At 43.8% G+C, this 17,930-nt stretch overlaps 1 protein-coding gene across 8 annotated transcripts; it reads left to right on the forward strand.

The window, feature by feature from the left end:
• Window positions 1-313: 313 nt before the first annotated feature.
• On the forward strand, window positions 314-17,502 carry ythdc2 (YTH domain containing 2). 8 transcript variants are annotated; one of them, XR_014124923.1, is made up of 31 exons: window positions 314-471; window positions 1,692-1,855; window positions 1,956-2,046; window positions 2,165-2,364; window positions 2,707-2,909; window positions 3,264-3,430; window positions 4,466-4,568; window positions 5,361-5,517; window positions 5,747-5,854; window positions 5,950-6,098; window positions 6,541-6,676; window positions 6,902-7,028; window positions 7,370-7,435; window positions 7,947-8,125; window positions 8,734-8,830; window positions 8,990-9,077; window positions 9,191-9,271; window positions 9,359-9,441; window positions 9,663-9,768; window positions 10,004-10,123; window positions 10,919-11,191; window positions 11,608-11,734; window positions 12,170-12,375; window positions 12,746-12,941; window positions 13,249-13,361; window positions 13,734-14,026; window positions 14,216-14,420; window positions 15,244-15,447; window positions 15,646-15,828; window positions 17,166-17,309; window positions 17,381-17,495. XR_014124923.1 is itself a non-coding variant. In XM_081719373.1 (31 exons), exons 2-31 carry the CDS (start codon window positions 1,696-1,698, stop codon window positions 17,384-17,386), a joined length of 4,296 nt encoding a protein of 1,431 aa, XP_081575499.1. In that variant the 5' UTR covers window positions 314-471; window positions 1,692-1,695; the 3' UTR covers window positions 17,387-17,502. The 8 variants fall into 8 exon arrangements, 7 of the variants coding, with proteins under 7 accessions (XP_081575499.1, XP_081575497.1, XP_081575496.1 ...); XM_081719373.1 differs by having other exon boundaries at window positions 17,166-17,234; window positions 17,381-17,502; XM_081719371.1 differs by having other exon boundaries at window positions 17,166-17,234; window positions 17,326-17,495.
• Window positions 17,503-17,930: the final 428 nt, after the last annotated feature.

The raw sequence follows: 17,930 nt of genomic DNA on the forward strand, positions 1-17,930 counted from the left end.
CAAGGTAAAGAATGTCTGAGTGCTTCTGTGTGTGTTTGAGGAACAGAAAAGAAAATATTCCCAGGCATTGAAATCTAGCAGTTTTTTAATCGTGGGTCAAATTTGACCCAAACATAAAAGCTGTCCACAAAAACACTGGAATTATAAAAATGCTAATAAAAATCATAACTTTTTTTTTTTTAATTTGCAAAAGCAATTTTCCCATAAATAAGGTTAAGGTTATATTACATTGTTTGTAACTTTCAAATGGGTCAAATATGACAGAACAAGCAGGAATCTCTTAGACATTTGCAGTTTGCGCCAAGCTCCTCGTTTGCGATGTGACTGGCTGTGTTCCGCGGCGCAATACAGCAGCGTCTTCGGGCTTTATTGGCTCTTCAATAGGAAGAGATAGTCTTCGAGGCAGCGCCTGGAGTTTGCGGTGTCAAACTAGTTGGACACTATCTATACACACAATATTCACAACAGACAGTAAGTAATGAACCTTAGTCCACTGACGCCGAGTGTAGCTCTTCCTTATTTGGCTGTTCTAACTGTCTCAGTGTTTCCAATAACGAATGCGTCCGTGGCGCAAATGTTGGTTATTTTTACAAGCTGGTACAAGATAAAAGCTTGCTGTGTAATCAGATTTGAACAGCTAGCCTACCTCATTTAAACAATAGCACTGGATATAAATACCTTAGCTAGCTAATGTGTCATTATTGTGTGACTATTTAGACTGGCTAGCTAATTAGTTATTTATCCAGTAACGTTAAAAATTACGAAGTAGGGCTGTACTGGCCTTGATGCACATTTCTAGGCGTTTATAGAAATGCATCTAATTAAGTTTTGGCTACACGGACAAGACAGCTAATTTGTTTAGAAATGCGATTTCAGTTCGGTTAACGCTATCAAAAATCTTGCTTAGCTAAGTTGGTAGCTAACCAGTTAGTAATGCTAGGTAAACATGTTAGCTAAGATAACGCTAATAGCTTTTTAACTTTAGAGGTTGCCTTCCTAGCTAGCAAGCCACCTAGCTTGCTAACCACCAAGGATAATTTCTCACAAGCGCACTTAAATGTTAATTTTATCGTGACAGGGTTTCAGATAGGTTGGTTTAAAACTTTCAGTTGGTCCAATAATTATTTATTTTCGGTTATGGTTCAGGTTTAGTAAAAAAAAAAAAAGACTAAATTAAGATCCTAACCCATCTTAATCACGGTTTTCATGTATACACGAATATCAGTTTTACTAGAGCTAGGTTAGCTATCTGATTAGCTACATAATCTGTTTTTTAGATTTTCTAGAAGTTTGTTTTGTATTAATCTGCTTTTTCCCTAACACGTATTGACTAACTCTCCAAATGCAGTTCTGTCTTCTGAGCAGTGTTGTTCCACCGCCGTCTACAACACCAGCACCTGCTAATCGGGTTTGTTAGATTTCCAGGAGGAAGGTTAATGTCCAAATAGTCCAGTTCTGGATTGGTGTAAAACGCAACCTCAGAAAATTAATCTGACCTTTTTCAAATATACATTCTATTAAAACAGAAAGAAAGACTAACCGTATTTTATCTGTGCCTGTGACATGGGATATTAAACCCCAGTGATTTCGCATGGCAGGAACTTCTAATCCATGACTTTCAATTGTTCAGCCCTATGGTTCAGATGTCAGGTTGTTCACATCAAAACCTCTTTCTGTTCTCCATGATAAAGCATCATGTTCCAAATGAATTCCACCTCCCAGAAAGCATACATGACTTCAGTTAAGCAGCCTCGGTCCCTGAAAGCAAAAGGGCTGAAAGACATCAGGATTGATGAAGAAGTTAAAATTTCCGTGAACATATCACTGGAGAGGTTCCATTACAGTGATGAGAAAGGTGCGTGCAAACGTAACAAGATTTTATCTTAAGGGGACAGCAACCTCACTCTTTACTAGTCTTTCTGTTGATAGCTAAGACTTAGGATTCTGTTTTACAGAGTTGGAGTTTCCTTCCTCGTTTACTAGCTCAGAGAGGGCTTTTGTACACCGTCTTGCTCAGTCCTTGGGGTACATTTCAAAAAGCAGAGGGTAAGTGTGTTGTTTTTTCCTTGCTTTCATACAGATAGAAACCATCTGCACCAGTATGTGTGCTTGTTTGCACAAAAGGTGTTGAATACCAGGTGCACATGTGCTTATGTCCTTCAAGAAAAGGATCACACCGCTTCCTTACTATATGGAAGAAGGATGGCTCACAGAAGGCCCGGTCCATTATGACCTTTGACCTTACCCACAATTCCAAGTATGTGGTGCGAAGCTTGCTGCAAATGTTTCCTATCACCAATAAAGAGCGCACTGATCTGCTCCCACGCATGAAGAGAGGCCAGTCTATTTCCCTAGAAACTGGAGGTGAACACCCCCTGTTTCCATTTTTACTATTGTTTTTACTGAGATGTGATGTGATGGGACATAGTTATGATGGGACATCGTTATGTTGTCTTTTACAATCTTTGAGATTCTATGCAGACTGCTAATAATTTATCTATATAGCACAAAACCTCAAAGTGCTTTACATGTGCTTGGAGATGATAAATGACTTTCAAAGGGTAAAAATGTACATGAGGAATATTCTCTGGAACACTCTTCCACAGTTTAGGAACTATTTGAGAAACACATCCAGAGTTTTAAGTGATCCTGTGATGATGATTTTATGTGGTAGGTCATTTTGGTTTGTTTGTTCTCTGCCTTCAGATAGCAATCGAGACAAGAACAGAACCAGTGGGAGATTAAATAATGGCATACCCCAGGTGCCCCAGAGGAGAGGCTCGTCTGATCTTGAATGCTTTCGACGGGCCCTTCCAGTCTTTGAGCGCCATGAGGAGATTGTGGCGACCATCAAAGAGAATCAGGTGGTGCTGGTCGTGGGCGAGACAGGCTCGGGCAAGACCACCCAGGTGAGGCTGTAGTGAGCGCACAGAGCTGGCGCTGTGGTTGCTCCTCTTGCTTCAAAAGTGCTAACAGCATTTATATGCTTTATTTCAAAATTAATAAAAGTTAACATTGCTTTTCAGGTTCTGCCAACAGTTTCTCCATAATTGCCATTTGCCAGTACTTATTTATCATTGCTGGGCACATGTGTGTTTTAGAGTGAAGAATTCTCTTGTATTGAATTATAACACCCTGTAGAAAATACTGGAGCAGTGATTAAAATGTATTTCACATTATTGATTGATGGCCACATCTTAAGCAAACAGAACTATGCAGGAATATGCATCCAGACACAAACCAGCCTGTGTCCTTTTTCCTAGATCCCACAGTTCCTGCTGGATGACTGCAGCCGTAAGGGAATTCCTTGCCGGATCTTCTGCACACAGCCCAGGAGACTGGCAGCCATTGCCGTAGCCGAGCGCGTGGCCGCGGAGAGAGGCGAGACTGTTGGCCAGACAGTTGGCTACCAGATCCGCCTGGAGAGCAGGTGGGGTGTAGATCAGCTCCAGGAAAGATCTTAAAATGTGTGCATCCAAATGCTCGCAGTAGGTGTTGTGGCGACAAATACAGTCAGTGTGGAAAGTAACCTTTTAAAAAAGTATTAATAATTACCAATTTAAATTGCTTGTATTTCTCCGAAGTGTGTAAAATAATATGTTACATTATTGGGCAGTAATTTGTGAGGCAAGCTGAAATTATCAAGTTGGCTTGGAGGAATATAAGGCATCAGGAAGTCCTGGATAATGCCTTAACTCATGTGTAGCTGTTCAGAAAACGGATGTACTGATCTGTAAAGAATGACGACAAAAATTCCTTTAGTGCTCACTTCTCATCCTACAAATAAAGCAGTGGTTAATAATATACACTGCAGAAAACCTACAGGATGAAAAACGCTGCATCCCCTTTTAAAGAGCCTCCTCTGTCTCCTGCAGGCGAGATAAAATATTAAAGACATGCGCATCAAGAATGAGACAAATGATTAGTCAGATAATAATTGTGGTACTGTGTATCCTGCAACAGCTTTGGATGTGATGCATGTAAATTTCTTAGTTTCTTACCACTATTCATGCACTACTTCAATAGTTGTCTACTGGTTTTCTCAAAAGAGATGTAATCAGCTGCACATTGGAGAAACTAAGAGGACACTTGCTGATTGGCTCATTGAACACCTTTGAACCATCAGAATTAAGGATTTCCAGTGTCAAAGCAATTTAATGCTAATGGACATTGCGTTAATGATGTAATGAAGTTAGGAAACTTCAGGAAAAAGAACCCATCTACATTTTCAGAACTTTAGAACCCCAAAGAATGAATGTTATGATATAAACATTGACTTTTTTTTAACATAAACTCGTCTCACCTCCTAGAACTTCAGCTGTCTGAAATGTCATGTTTCTCTGGAAACCTTGTTTATTTCACTGCAATTTTGACTACCTCTTCATCTCTGGGTGGCTTGGTTGGTTAGTTAGTTTGGTTTTTCACATGCAATTTGTGAATGATGATCTTCTGTTCCCTTCTCTAGAGTTTCTCCCAAAACTTTGCTGACCTTCTGTACAAGTGGTGTGCTTCTGAGGACCCTAATGGCTGGAGATGCCACCCTCTCCACTGTCACACACGTGATTGTGGTAAAACGCACATTACAATTAATATTGAAATATTGGAAGACTGTAGTAATTTGGCTTTGATGAACCTTTGAAAGGATCCTCCTTGCACTCAATCATTTCTAGCACTTGTTGTATGGTATGGACCCACAATCTTGCACAATGTTGCACTAATTCTGGGTGAGCAGAAGAGCCCCCAGTGTAAAACTGTGTTGAGAGCTTGTACCACTGAGTAGGCCCCCAGCACAACTTCTCAGACATCTTTTCAGAAGAGTGATTTAATCAGATAACAAATAGAATTCTACAAAACTTTCAGTGCACTTAGAATTCACCCTGTGACCTTCATGTGGAGCTGAAAGTAATGCATTGCATTATGGGGCTCTTCTTAAGTGTTCCATTGCATTTCTTTCTCCTTGCATTACTCCTTAAATGGCACTGCTCTATCTTGCTTGAAATATTAATTACAGATTAGTTACATGAAAGTTGTGTTTTTGTGTAGCTACATGCATGTGGTTCTTTTTTACATAACGCCATATCATAATGTTACACTGTAATTTCATTTGATAGAACATGTGTTTTTGGTTAACACCACACCATATGTGAAGTCACAACATTTTGTGAGGTAATTTCTCCTGTAGCTAGCAGCACCCAAATGTCATAGGTTTAATTAGAACACTTACTGTCATAATTAAATCTATTTAAACTTAAGGAGCACACGTACTGTCACTCTGGCTAAAGATCGTCTGCCAAATGTCATAACTAAAATGGCAGATGTACTACTTTGCCCTCACAAAAAAAAACATCCCGTTGTTCCAGGACGAGGTCCATGAGCGAGATGGCCTGACAGATTTTCTCCTGATCAAGCTGCGGGACATGCTGCAGAAGATGCCCTCCCTGAAGCTAATCCTGTCTAGCGCTGCCCTCGACATCAATCTCTTTATCAGATACTTTGGCGACTGCCCCATCATCTACAGTGAGTGACCAGATGACTAATGAAATGACTGACTGCCTGTTACACCTGTCTATATGAAGTATTATATGTCTCACCCAGTAAACACCACTAAGCAAAAATTACAAATTGTTTAATGGAAAAGACAATCAAATTAATGGAAAAGACAAGACTAATTTTCCTTTTGAAATTGTCACAGATTCAAGTGTAATGTTAATTGAATGAACGTACTGGGATATATATTTCCTTTCAGTCAAAGGACAGCCACATGAAGTTAAACAGCTTTTTCTTGAGGACATCTTGCGGACCACAGGCTACTCAAACAAAGATATGTGCAAGTATGAGAAGGAGATGCAAATAGGTGAGTTTAGTTGTGGCCTTCACTGCAGATGAACACTGCTGTGGCTTTGGACTGATTCCATTATGTGCCCCAACTGTGTATTCTGTATGTCTCAGAGGAGAGGCAGCAGACATCTCTGACAGAGTGGTGTGAGCTGAAAGCGGGGTTGTCTCAGCCCAAGTGTCAGCGGGACAGGCTTCCCATCCGCATCTTGCAGGAGAATGAACTGCTCGATGACGGGGGAGACAGCGTCTTCAGCCAGCTGGTAATTCTACATCTGTACACCTCAGATCGTGAGCTCTGATCTATGGTCCACCATGTGGTAAGATCTAAATCAGAAGTGCCGTAGTCCTAGAGGTTCACCCTCCTGCGGAGTTCATTTCTGGGTCTGAGGCTATGGAAAGCCTTGACTTTACCAAATTTGGTGTCAGGTTAGGGTTGGAACCACACCCTGCAGACTGGTCAGTGTAATGGACCAGAGTTGGGCAGCTCTGATCTTGATTAACAGAGCTGCAAAGCAGTTTTTCTGATGACATACTGTCATGCATTAGGTGCTGGAGAATGAATGATTAAGGTTAGACATTAATCTAAATTAGGCAGAATGATGGATTAAGATTAGGGTGTTAAGTTTAAGTGTAAGTGTTCTGTGAAGGTGGTTTCGGGTGATACTGTGATCACACAGACTTGTATTATTGTGCTGTGTGCAGAGTGAGAAGGATGTGACGACATTAGAGCCGTGGCTAATGAAGGAAATGGACTCCTGCATCTCGAGCGTCTTCCTGGAGCAGGACACCGACGCATTCGTTCAGCTCTTCAACCTCATTCTCAATGAAAATATCAGCAGTACGTGCTTTCACACCCCATTCAGACACCTCAGTCAGTTTGTCTTCTCAAAGTGGGTGTACCTATTAAATTTATCACTTGGAGAGAGAGACACAGAGAGAGAGAGAGAGAGTGTGTGTGTGTAAGCAATTTGTTTGCACATCTGATGAAGGATCTCAACTTCACAACAGTTTTCACTACCTTCACAATAATAGCTTTTGTCTCATTTCTCTCTGCGTGTCTCAGTTGACTACAGGCACAGTGAGACGAGTGCCACTGCACTGATGGTGGCTGCTGGGAGGGGTTTCACTGGCCAGATGGAGCAGCTCCTCAGCATGGGGGCAAGTGTGCACGTCAAGGCCTCCAACAGCTGGTGAGCACAGGGTCCAATCCTCAGCCAGCACAGCTTAGTTTCCTTCGACCTTTGATTTGTGCTCATTTCCCAAATAGTGTGGTCAGTACCTAACACAGGTGTCCTGCTGGATCTGAACTGGCAATTATTGGAGAGTTTGCTTTTGTTCTCAAAGTAGTACACAATTTTATATGTGAAAAGATATAAAAGTTAGTTCATCGAGCTCCAATGAATGATTTCTGATTAGCATTACACTTGAATCTGTGAAAAGGAAAAGTGTTTCCTTAATTTTTTTGACCAAGGCAATAACATTGTGGTGTACTACCTAAATAGCTGCATACTCCCTTTGTCACTTTTATCAGGACTGCCCTTGACTGGGCCAGACACTTCAAGCAGACAGAAGCAGCAGATCTCCTGGAGTCACACATGTAAGCACAAACGGACAAATTACAGTGTAATTAACACGCATCCTATGAGCTTTGTTGATGACAAGACAATGAAGGTATTGGAATCAATTCCAGTGCTGCATGTCAAACACATAGTCCACATTGAATGGTCTAAAACAGGAGTGACCATTTCCAGTCCTGGAGGCCTACAGCCCTGCCGGGCAGTTCCACCATAACGCACCTGTTTTATCAAATCCTTCAGGAACAGCAGTGAATATCAGAGCCATGTGTGTTGGATGGTAGATCTCCAATACCAAAGTGGAACACTGCTCAACTTAAATTATATGGAGTAGACACTCATACTTGGTGCCTGTTCAGCATGTGGAGGTGCAGGGGCTTTCAGATGTTTCTGCTCTGGCACACCAGGTCACCAGCTCATTATTGAGCTTTTTCTGAACTGAGTCAGGTGTGGCTGCATAGAATTTGCAGGGCAGTTTTGGCTTTTGAGCCATAATGGAGGCTGGGAGTAGGCAGTGGTGCTGTGCCCTTGCAGCTCCTCCCTGGAGGCGGGGCAGCTGGACGAGTCGAGCCTGGTGCAGGCGAGCAGCAGTGAGCTGAGCGCAGAGGACCAGGAGCTGCTGAAGGCCTACCACCACAGCTTTGACGATGAGAAGGTGGACCTGGACCTCATCATGCACCTGCTCCATAGGATCTGCCAGAGCTCAGATGATGGTGAGGGACAGGGATGGAGCTGAGAATGGACCAACACTGAGTTTTTCCTTTTATCCCTGTTCCTAAGAACATGGAAATCTAGTTCACGTGTGCCACAGAAAGACTTTTTTTTCAGCATGTTAACCTCTGGGTTTATTATTTAGATATTAATCTTGAGCCATATTATACAATTACTGTTGTCCATTATTCAGTAGCGACACTGAAATTAACATGAAAGGAATATAGTTACAAGGGTGAGAAATTAGTTTGCACCCACAGCTGGATCCTTGGAGTCAAAAGGGTTAAAAATATAATTTTTTTTTAAGTGAGGTAGAAGCATCAGCTGTATTACCCTATATTACCCTAACGGATAAATGTGCTAAATTTGACCAGCTCTTGCATAAAATATGTTCAGCTTTGGGCTGCGTTGTTAGGACAGAAGTACTCTGTTGCGATTTTAACATGCCTTGCAACATATGCAAGCACACTGGTGAACCCTTGGGGTGAGATTCTTATACAGTTGATGATGGTTGGGACACAATGTATTGTGCATCTGTAGTCTTTGTACCCGGTGCTACAGTGCTATAAAAAAATTAATCTAAACATGGGTTGCTTTTCTTTGTCCTTAGGTGCGATTTTGATATTTTTACCAGGCTATGACGAGATCGTCGGACTGCGAGACCGCGTTCTATTTGAAGATAAGAGATTTGCAGAGCATCAGCACAGGCCTGTTGAATTTTGTTGCCGTCACCAGTCAGTGCCACTTTTAGCAGCAAAATGAATTGAACTGCGGTTTCTGTTTTGCAAAACTTAAACATGGTCAAATATGACGGATAAACTTTGGCTGTTAAGAAGTTTTAATTTGTTTTGTTTGTGAACCCTCAGGTACCAAGTGTTCACATTGCACTCCAACATGCAGACCTCAGATCAGAGGAAGGTTTTGAAACCAACTTCAAACGGAGCTCGCAAAATTGTGAGTGTAGTTTTCGGCATTGTCTGACAGCAGATTTTTGCTGTGTTTGTTTTTGTTTGTTTTCTTACTGTATCTGAACTCAGTGATTTCTGCTTTTTACTGCCATCTTCAAGATCCTCTCCACCAACATCGCCGAGACGAGCATCACCATCAACGATGTCGTCTTTGTCATTGACTCTGGAAAAGTTAAAGAGGTAACTTTTTAAATATTGTGAGATTATGGGCAGCTTCCCATGTTATGTGACATCCCATGAGTTTCTCTTTTGATTCATTTGTGACAGAAAGCGTTCGATGCCTTGAACCATGTTACCATGCTGAAGATGGTGTGGATTTCGAAAGCAAGTGCGCTGCAGCGTAAGGGAAGGTACAAAACCTTTCATGTCATGCATGTTCATAGCAATAATCACATTTGATAAACTTTATTTAAACATGGAAACGATTCAGACAAGAAGCCGCCTTTTTTTTTTTTTTTTTTTTTTCTCCTGCAATTAGACCTTGTGATACAATAATGGAGCTCAACACTCACTTGCTAAGCGTGCAGGGTACGCTTCTCAGTTAGCTTCACTGACTTGTTTGGTGTGCTAGGGCCGGGCGCTGCAGGCCGGGGGTGTGCTTCCACCTGTTCAGCAGGCTGCGCTTCCACAACATGCTGGAGCACCAGGTCCCTCAGCTACTGAGAATGCCACTGCAGGTACAGCCACACACACTGGGCGGGGGGCGGGTTGGGGAGGATTTCACACTCCTACAGCATGCATGTGGACATTCATCATTTTCTTTTTACACTCTTTCACTGTCACTCTTCACTGTTTTATTTTCCCTCCCCCTTTCCTCTCACTCCTTCTCTCTCTCCTCTCTCCACTTCGTACTCTCTCTGGCACTTGTCCCTTCCCTCCCACTTGTTCTCTCTCCCTCTGTCTGACTGACAGGAACTGTGTCTCCACACCAAGCTCCTGGCCCCTATTAACTGCTCCATTGCAGAGTTCCTGGCCAAGGCCCCCGAGCCTCCCCACCTGGTCACAGTGAAGAATGCTGTGCAGATGCTTAAGGTGACACCTTCGAACATGACCGCCCATACATCAGAGCCTCCATCAGAACATAGTACAGCAATGACTGCTGTACTGATCGGCCCTTTGTTACAAAGTCAGTCGCTGCCAAAGTGCTTCTAGAACAGCGGTTCCCGTTCCAGTCCTGCAGAGCTCCGGGCCACGTTTTGCTTTGCTCCAGCTTGCTAACACCAGAGCCCAGAGCAAGCTGTGTCCACTGGTGGGCACAGTGCGTGATGACCTGGTTCAGGTCTGTTTTCAGATGAAAATAATATGAAAATGTGATCCAATGTGGTCCAAAATTACTGGATTTAATTTAGATCATGCCTGATCTAACATCCCTTAAAATTAAGAAGGTCTCCTAACCTGGATGGGCTTTAAAAGGTGTAAAGACTATAAACCAAGAGGCCCCTCAATGCAGTATGGTAGCTGTCAATTAAAAAGGCCTGGAAACCTATGACACTGAATGATTTAATCAGGTTTTTGAATAATTTAGCTTTCTGATCACAAAAACTGCTATTTTAATTACATGCAGCAATTATTTTTTTCCTTTGTTATTTTACTATTATGATAGTTAAATTTATTCTATGAGTAGTATTTAAAAAAAAAAATGTTTTTTTTTTTCAAGTAGAGACAAGTAAAGTTTGTAATTCTGCTTGTTGGATGCTTTGCACTATGTGGACTACAACTTCTAAAATGGACCAAACCTGGCAATTATTATAAATTGTAAGTAGCAATACTGTCCTGAAAAATGGCCCCAAAAAGGCCATTAAGTACTGTCTATATGCTCCTGTCCAGACCATAGACGCCATGGATGCATGGGAGGACCTGACAGAGCTGGGCTACCACCTGGCCGACATGCCCGTGGAGCCGCACCTGGGCAAGATGGTTCTGTGTGCTGTGGTGCTGAAGTGCTTGGACCCCATCCTCACCATCGCCTGCACGCTGGCCTACAGGGACCCATTCGTCCTGCCTGCTCAGGCCTCACAGAAACGGGCTGCCATGCTATGCAGGAGACGCTTCGCTGCCAACACCTTCAGTGACCACATGGCGCTGCTCCGGGCCTTTCAGGTACTGGGGACTAGAACTTGCGGGGTAATTATGTGGCACTCATTGGCACAAAGCGATGGCGCCATCTGCTGGAAGATAGCTGGGGGTGTCTTTAAACGAGAGGCTCTTAATTCAGTTCTACGGGACTCGCAGAACAAACCTGAATATCAAAAGGGTCAACAAAGTGGTCCCTGGTTTATCTGCTGTTAATGTGCTGATTAGTCGGCTATAGGCTGACTCCAGAGAGCCAGATTAGGTCTGTGCCTTGATTAAGGAGGGTTTTCAGCAGCCACTCAGGAGTAGCATTACAGTTTCAGCCACGACGTTGCTTAATCTTGTCCGTAAAACCACAAATCTGCATAAGCTCCTCCATAGGCTTGTTTTGTTTTTGTTGCCTACCACATCTAACCTTTGACTCCTGTGATGTCACGTGACAGGCATGGCAGAAAGCCCGCAACGATGGCTGGGAGAGGTCTTTCTGTGAGAAGAACTTCCTGTCCCAGGCCACCATGGAGATGATTATTGGCATGCGCACCCAGCTGCTGGGCCAGCTCCGGGCTCTAGGTACAGCCTCTGCACTCCAACGCTCTTGCTCCTACAAGCACAGCACACACAAAAGCACAACCAAAAAAGAGCAAACAGGAAAAAACATTATACTATAAATCTACACTATAAATCATGTTCACGATCTCCTGAGTGGACAGATGAAGTCCATTCCTGATGCAGTAGTGTGTCATGGGTAATAACAACTGTTAACTTAACAACAGCGCTATAGAGCAGTGTCGGACCCCGTCCAGGGTATGTCCTGTTTTACCAACATATCACAGAATTCACAAGCGTGGTCAGGTGTGTTACAGCGCTAAAACTTAACCTGCACGCGTGGAGGAGCACAGCTTGCCTGCTTCCAGCCGTTGTTGTAATGAAGCAAGCCATAATACGCAGCAACACAGTCGCGCCACACAGCTCAGGAGCCTGAACTTCGCGCACCGTGTTCCACAGGCTTCGTGCGTGCCCGGGGCGGCGGTGATATCCGCGACGTCAACCTGAACTCTGAGAACTGGGCGGTGGTGAAGGCTGCGCTGGTGGCAGGCATGTACCCCAGCCTGGTGCACGTGGACAGGGAGCGGCTGACGCTGGCCGGGGCCAAGGAGAAGAAGGTCCGCTTCCACCACACCTCTGTCCTCAGCCAGCCCCAGTACAAGAAGGTCAGTGACACCACGGCCAGGCAGAAGAAGCCCTGCTGCCCCTCTCAACCAAGTGGCGGGTTGTGCATGTAGAAACAAACACGTTTTACTTTCAGGGATAAACCTCAGATTAACCTTTAACCACAGGTGGTGATGTACAGCATGTAATACTGTAGTAATGTAAGTAGAATATATATATTATGTAAACAGATACATGGAGAGAGCTGTATGTTAATTATAGTAACATAGATTAACTCTGGACCTATGGGGTTAATAAGAATTTGTGTATAACGCCATACAAAGACTGTTTTGGTTTGTTTTATGTACGCGCGTGTGTGCATGTGTGTAATCACACTACTTCCCCCTCCAATCTGTTCCGTACCATTCTCAGATCCCTCCAGCCAACGCCCAGGCAGCAGCAGTCCAGTCCCTGCCCACCGATTGGCTGATTTATGACGAGATGACACGGGCACACAGGATTGCCAGCGTGCGGTGTGGCACAGTGGTCACTCCCCTCACCGTGGCTGTGTTCGGAGGCTGTGCCAAGCTACCCAGTACTGCTCTGCAGGAGCCCGCCCTGCCCAGAGGTAGCTCACTATGAGCAGACGCCGACATAACACAACTCTGTTTAACTGTGTTTACCTGTGTTTTAACCATGCATCTGTTACAGAAAATGCTTTAAGAGAGCAGATTCATACTGAATTTTTGGCCACATATTTGATAGATTTTCCATACTTATAAATCTCAACAAATGTGCCTCCACTACATTCATTAAATTTAAATTGGCTTAATTGGATTGTGTTTAGTTGGGTATTTACCTTAAACTAGTCTTGTGTTTTCTATGGTGCAAAGGTGATATTAAATGAAGCGGGGTGTGTGTGTGTGTGTTGACAGTAGCAGACTATGCCATGAATGAGGGCAGTGACAGTGAAAATGAAGATCCTTCTACAGTTCACCTGGCGCAGGTGAATATCGATGAATGGCTCAACTTCAAACTGGATCAAGAGGTACACACACACACACACACACACACACTGAGACTTCTGTTTCTTCTCTCTTTCCTTCTTTACACTCTTGACCAGGAGTTTAGGATAAAGGATTTTTTTATTTTATTTTATTTTATTTCTTCTTGCTTTTTTTAAACTGTACCAGTGACACACACACACGCGCACGCGCGCACACACACACTCTCTAGAACACAAGATGTTTTTGCTCTAAAATGCTTATTTTTTTCCCCTCCGTGACACGTCATTATTTTTCGTTACTCTCTTGACCGCTTCATTATGTTCTCATTATGAGCACTCAGAAGGCCTGCAGCATGCATGTAATCAACTTCATGATAACTGTTTGTATGCTGCCCCTCCCCCTCCCCTGCTAAGATGGCAGAGCTGGTGTTCCAGTTCAGGCAGCGATGGCAGAGTCTGTTCCTTCGGCGCATCCGCTTCCCCTCCAGGCCGTGTTCCCAGCTGGATGAGGCCACCCTGCGGGCGCTGGTCTCGGTGCTGTCGGCCGAGGAGCAAGCCGTCTCCCTGCAGCAGCCCACGGGCATCGGCCAGAGACCCAAACCCATGTCACCCAACGAGCCCCTGCAGACCTCGTCCTGGAGGAGCACCGGCAGCCGCAGGAGCGCGGCGGATACAGAGGTGGCCAAGAGGAGCCCCACCACAGACAGGCACGCACCTCCACGGGGACCTCCCAGGCGCTCAAGAAGAGCGAATTCTCATTAAGGATGTTTACTTGTTATTTAGAAGGATAAATTGTTTTGGATATTTAAAAGAAACTTTCAGATATGCATGCTTTTGCCCCCAAAGATTTCCCTTTGTGCAAAATGACATTTGGCTGACTTGACTTTGCAATTTAGTCAGCAGTGTTTCCCCAGGGCCCCAGGACAGTCGCCTGCCCCATCGCAGCCTAAGAGCGACAGGGATAAGAGCGGTTTCCACTCCAAGCGCTCTGCAGATGACCGTGTGTGTGGGAAGCTGGACAACCTCAGTCTGAACCTCTCTGCTAGTCCCTCCTCCACCTCAGAGCGAGGAGCTTTCGATTTCACCTCTCCTTCAGCTGGGGTGGGCTTCATCTTGTGCAGCGATTAAACCAATACACACATTAGCTACATTTCTTCTGAATGCAGGAAGATAGAATGAATATGTGTGTGTGTGTGTGTGTGTGTGTGTACACTTAAACACTTCAGAATCCTCCAGGATGATGCAGAGGCCATGTAAATTTTTAAGGATCTTCCACTAATCTAGAGTTGAGACAAAAACATCATACATGTTACTGCGGTACTGTAGAACCAATGTAGATGTGCTTCCTGTAAATTTATCAACACAGACACTAAAAGAAATGGCATGAAAAGAACGATCATCCTCATGTATTACTCCGGGAGCCTACTGTATTACTTGCAAAACATGTAATCGGCATTAAATTGGAGAAACTGAGAGAAGGCTTACTGATGCTTTGTTAGAACACCATTAAGTATTTGTTGTTTCCAGAGATGAGACATTTTGAGGGTCTTATCTGTTTGCATTGCCATTTGTTGTTTTGGTAGCAATGAGGTTCAGAAATTTAGAGAAAAAGAACTGATCTACACTCTCTGAGCTTTGGAATCCCATGGAATAAATGTTTTAACCATATACGTTTTTTTCATATAAACTAGTTGCTTCTCCTAGAAATTCAGAAGCACTGTGTTTGCACAGGTGATGAAAGCTCTCTGACCGAACGTCCTGTTTTTCTGGAAACTGTATTTCACTGCAATTTTGAGCCTTTGTTAACCACATTTATCTTTCTAATTTTGACATAATTAGGAAGAAAAGTGAAATTTTGAGAACCTGTGTTATGTTTTGGATTAACTGTGCCAATTATAATCCCGTAACATTTGTTGCGCCCTAGTGCTCCAAGTTGCTGTTGCCTCGGTCTGCTGTGCCGGTGCGTTACTTCATCATGAAGAGCAGTAACCTGAGGAACATCGAGCTGTCTCAGCAGAGGGGCATCTGGTCCACCACGCCCAGCAACGAGCCCAAGCTGAACCGGGCGTTCCGGGAAAGCGACGCGGTCTTCCTCATCTTCTCCGTGCAGGGTTCTGGACACTTCCAGGTGGGCCCAAGGACTCTGGGTAGATGCCAGTTGTCACAGTATTACTCAATTTGAACAACTTCTGGGTGGTTTTTGTATTTCCAAGCTACATGTTTGCAGATTTGGGTGAATTTCTCTCTCTGTCAATCATTCACTCCCTCCATCATTTTTCTCTCTTCCTATGTTTCCCATCCCTCCTTCCTCCTGCCTCTCATTCAGGGCTATGCTAGGATGAGCTCTGAGATCAGCCCAGAGCAGTGTCTGGACTGGGGTTCCTCGGGGCTGGGAGGGGTCTTCAATGTGGAGTGGATCCGGAAAGACAACCTCCCCTTCCCGCTGACCCACCAAGTACTCAACCCCTGGAATGACAACAAGAGAGTTCAGATCAGCCGAGATGGACAGGTGGGCTTATGCATGAGCAGGATATATAGACAGTGGCTGATGTGTGCTGGTCTAGGATCAGTTATACTCTTCCAGCAATGTACAAATGCTGACATAAGACCTGACCAGATTTAGTGATTGTCTGCCGAGCCCACATCAGTTCTCTTTCTTTCTGTGTGTGTGTGTGTGTGTGTGTGTGTGTGTGTGTGTGTGTGTGTGTGTGTGTGTGTGTGTGTGTGTGTGTGTGTGTGTTTTAAATTATTAAATCTGCTCTATTAAGATCTGTAAATTTGAAAATTTTTGTGTGTATCTGTTGATCAGGTCTTGATCCAAACCCCTCACACTGGCTGTGCAGTCAGTAATGGTCCAGCAAATCGTTGTTTGCCTAGTGGCCTTGTTATAATGCGTCACAGAAGCTATAATAATGGTATGCATGATGTAGAGCTCAGAAGGTCTGCAGATGAGGACAGCTGGCATTGGTTGGTTTCCATGTAGGAAGCTCACTGATGTTTCACTGGCAGCATTGTGATCCATACAACGGTCTTGTACGTATGCTGTGCGTGTGTGTCATTGCTGATGCTCAGCAGTAAACCATTCACATGCCTTCTGAAGGCACAGGCAGATCTTAAAGCCCAGCTGAGCACGAGGCCATCCTGCGACCTCGGCGAATGGAGGCCTTCGCACGCGCACGTGACTGTAGACCAGGGCATGTAAGGGCGAGTCTCTTGAAGTTCATTGTTGTGGCCGTTGTGTAGCTTTGAACTCCAGCATCTTTCCGATGTGTTTTCAGGGCTGAGCTATTTCTGGGGCTCTGATTTCTGCAAAGAAGTGCTGTGTACACGAAGACTCTATCCACTTGTCGCTCTGTGCATCCTGAGGTTTTTCTTACTGCAGGCTTTGGCCTGCTGTTCTGGGCTGCTGTTCTTTGTCCTGCAGGAAGTGGGAACAATGCAGCATTCCACGTCATTACTCATGAACTTGGAGCTTATTCAATTTACAGGAAAAGGCAAAGGAATTAATATGATGAAACTGTCAGGATTGTTCACTGGATGAACCCATTAACATTCGCAGGGGAATGTACGTTTTCTCACAAAAGCTAAAGTGTATCCTGGGTCAAAAAAGGAATTAGATTTATACACGATCACTGATGAGACATTTCTCCTACTATACCATACTGAATAGAATGGCCAAACATGTTTAATTACCCCTTTGATTACTGGCATTCTAGTTCGTTTCAGTTAAAATGACTCAATTAAGTTCCTTTTACGATGCAACGATAATGTTTAGTCTGTTTTGAGGCACCCCATGCTAGAAACCCAGGGTAAGAGCCTGACTTGCTGTTCCTCTGTACTGTGCAGGAGCTGGAGCCCCAGGCCGGAGCACAGCTTGTGCAGCTCTGGGGTCGCATCTCCAAAGAGCAGCACGAGGTACCCACATGACACCCATGTTCACTACCAAAACGTGAACGCTTGAAGTGCTTCACAAAGACTCGACTTATGAAGGTACCTCTGTTTACAGGACAGTTGAAGGTTATGGTGAATTAGTCTGACGCTGGTATTGTTTCTCCTCCCAGCTTTGAAGAAAGATGTCGGCATCGCTACCTTGGACGGTGACTTCATGCTTTTTAGCAAATCAGAGTATCGTAGACCAACATAAAGTGACCAACATTCCCTTTTTCCCATATTTTTAATTCAGCAGGCAGAATTATTCTAGAGTGAAAAATAGTTGATCAGCCAGTCACTCCTGTACAAAACACTGTTGGTGTCTTCTCTAGTTCAGCACCTTTTTTTTTTATGTGCACTACTTTACTTGCTGTGCAAATGTTCTTTTGCTGTCTATGATGGCATGCACAGTCAAATGAACACTATGTTGATGTTTGGTTTCTTATGTCAATTTTGCTGGGTATGTTAGTTTGACATGAGAGTTGAAAGTGATCTCATTTGTGTAGGGGTTTTGCATTAGAAATTACTTATTCATGAAAAACATAATTCCTCAAAGATTATACAGATGTCTGTGTTACTGTTTTGTTTTGTGAAGTTTTATTTTTGCATGTGGGCATTTTGAATAAAGAGACAACGGAAGTTCCATTCTGTTGATTCAAAAAGTCAGCTGTTGACCTTGGA

Source organism: Electrophorus electricus, chromosome 8 (assembly GCF_041902795.1).
Source record: "Electrophorus electricus isolate QZ-2024a chromosome 8, ASM4190279v1, whole genome shotgun sequence".
In the NCBI taxonomy this organism is placed as follows: domain Eukaryota; kingdom Metazoa; phylum Chordata; class Actinopteri; order Gymnotiformes; family Gymnotidae; genus Electrophorus; species Electrophorus electricus.

What these genes read in the sequence shown, in the direction of transcription:
- ythdc2 (XM_081719370.1), top strand. Translation starts at nt 1,696, where the DNA reads ATGTTCCAAATGAATTCCACCTCCCAGAAAGCATACATGACTTCAGTT. An exon ending in TACTGAGAATGCCACTGCAG is followed by an intron (nt 9,769 to 10,003) that starts GTACAGCCACAC and finishes TCTGACTGACAG; the next exon opens with GAACTGTGTCTCCACACCAA. An exon ending in ATGCTGTGCAGATGCTTAAG is followed by an intron (nt 10,124 to 10,918) that starts GTGACACCTTCG and finishes GCTCCTGTCCAG; the next exon opens with ACCATAGACGCCATGGATGC.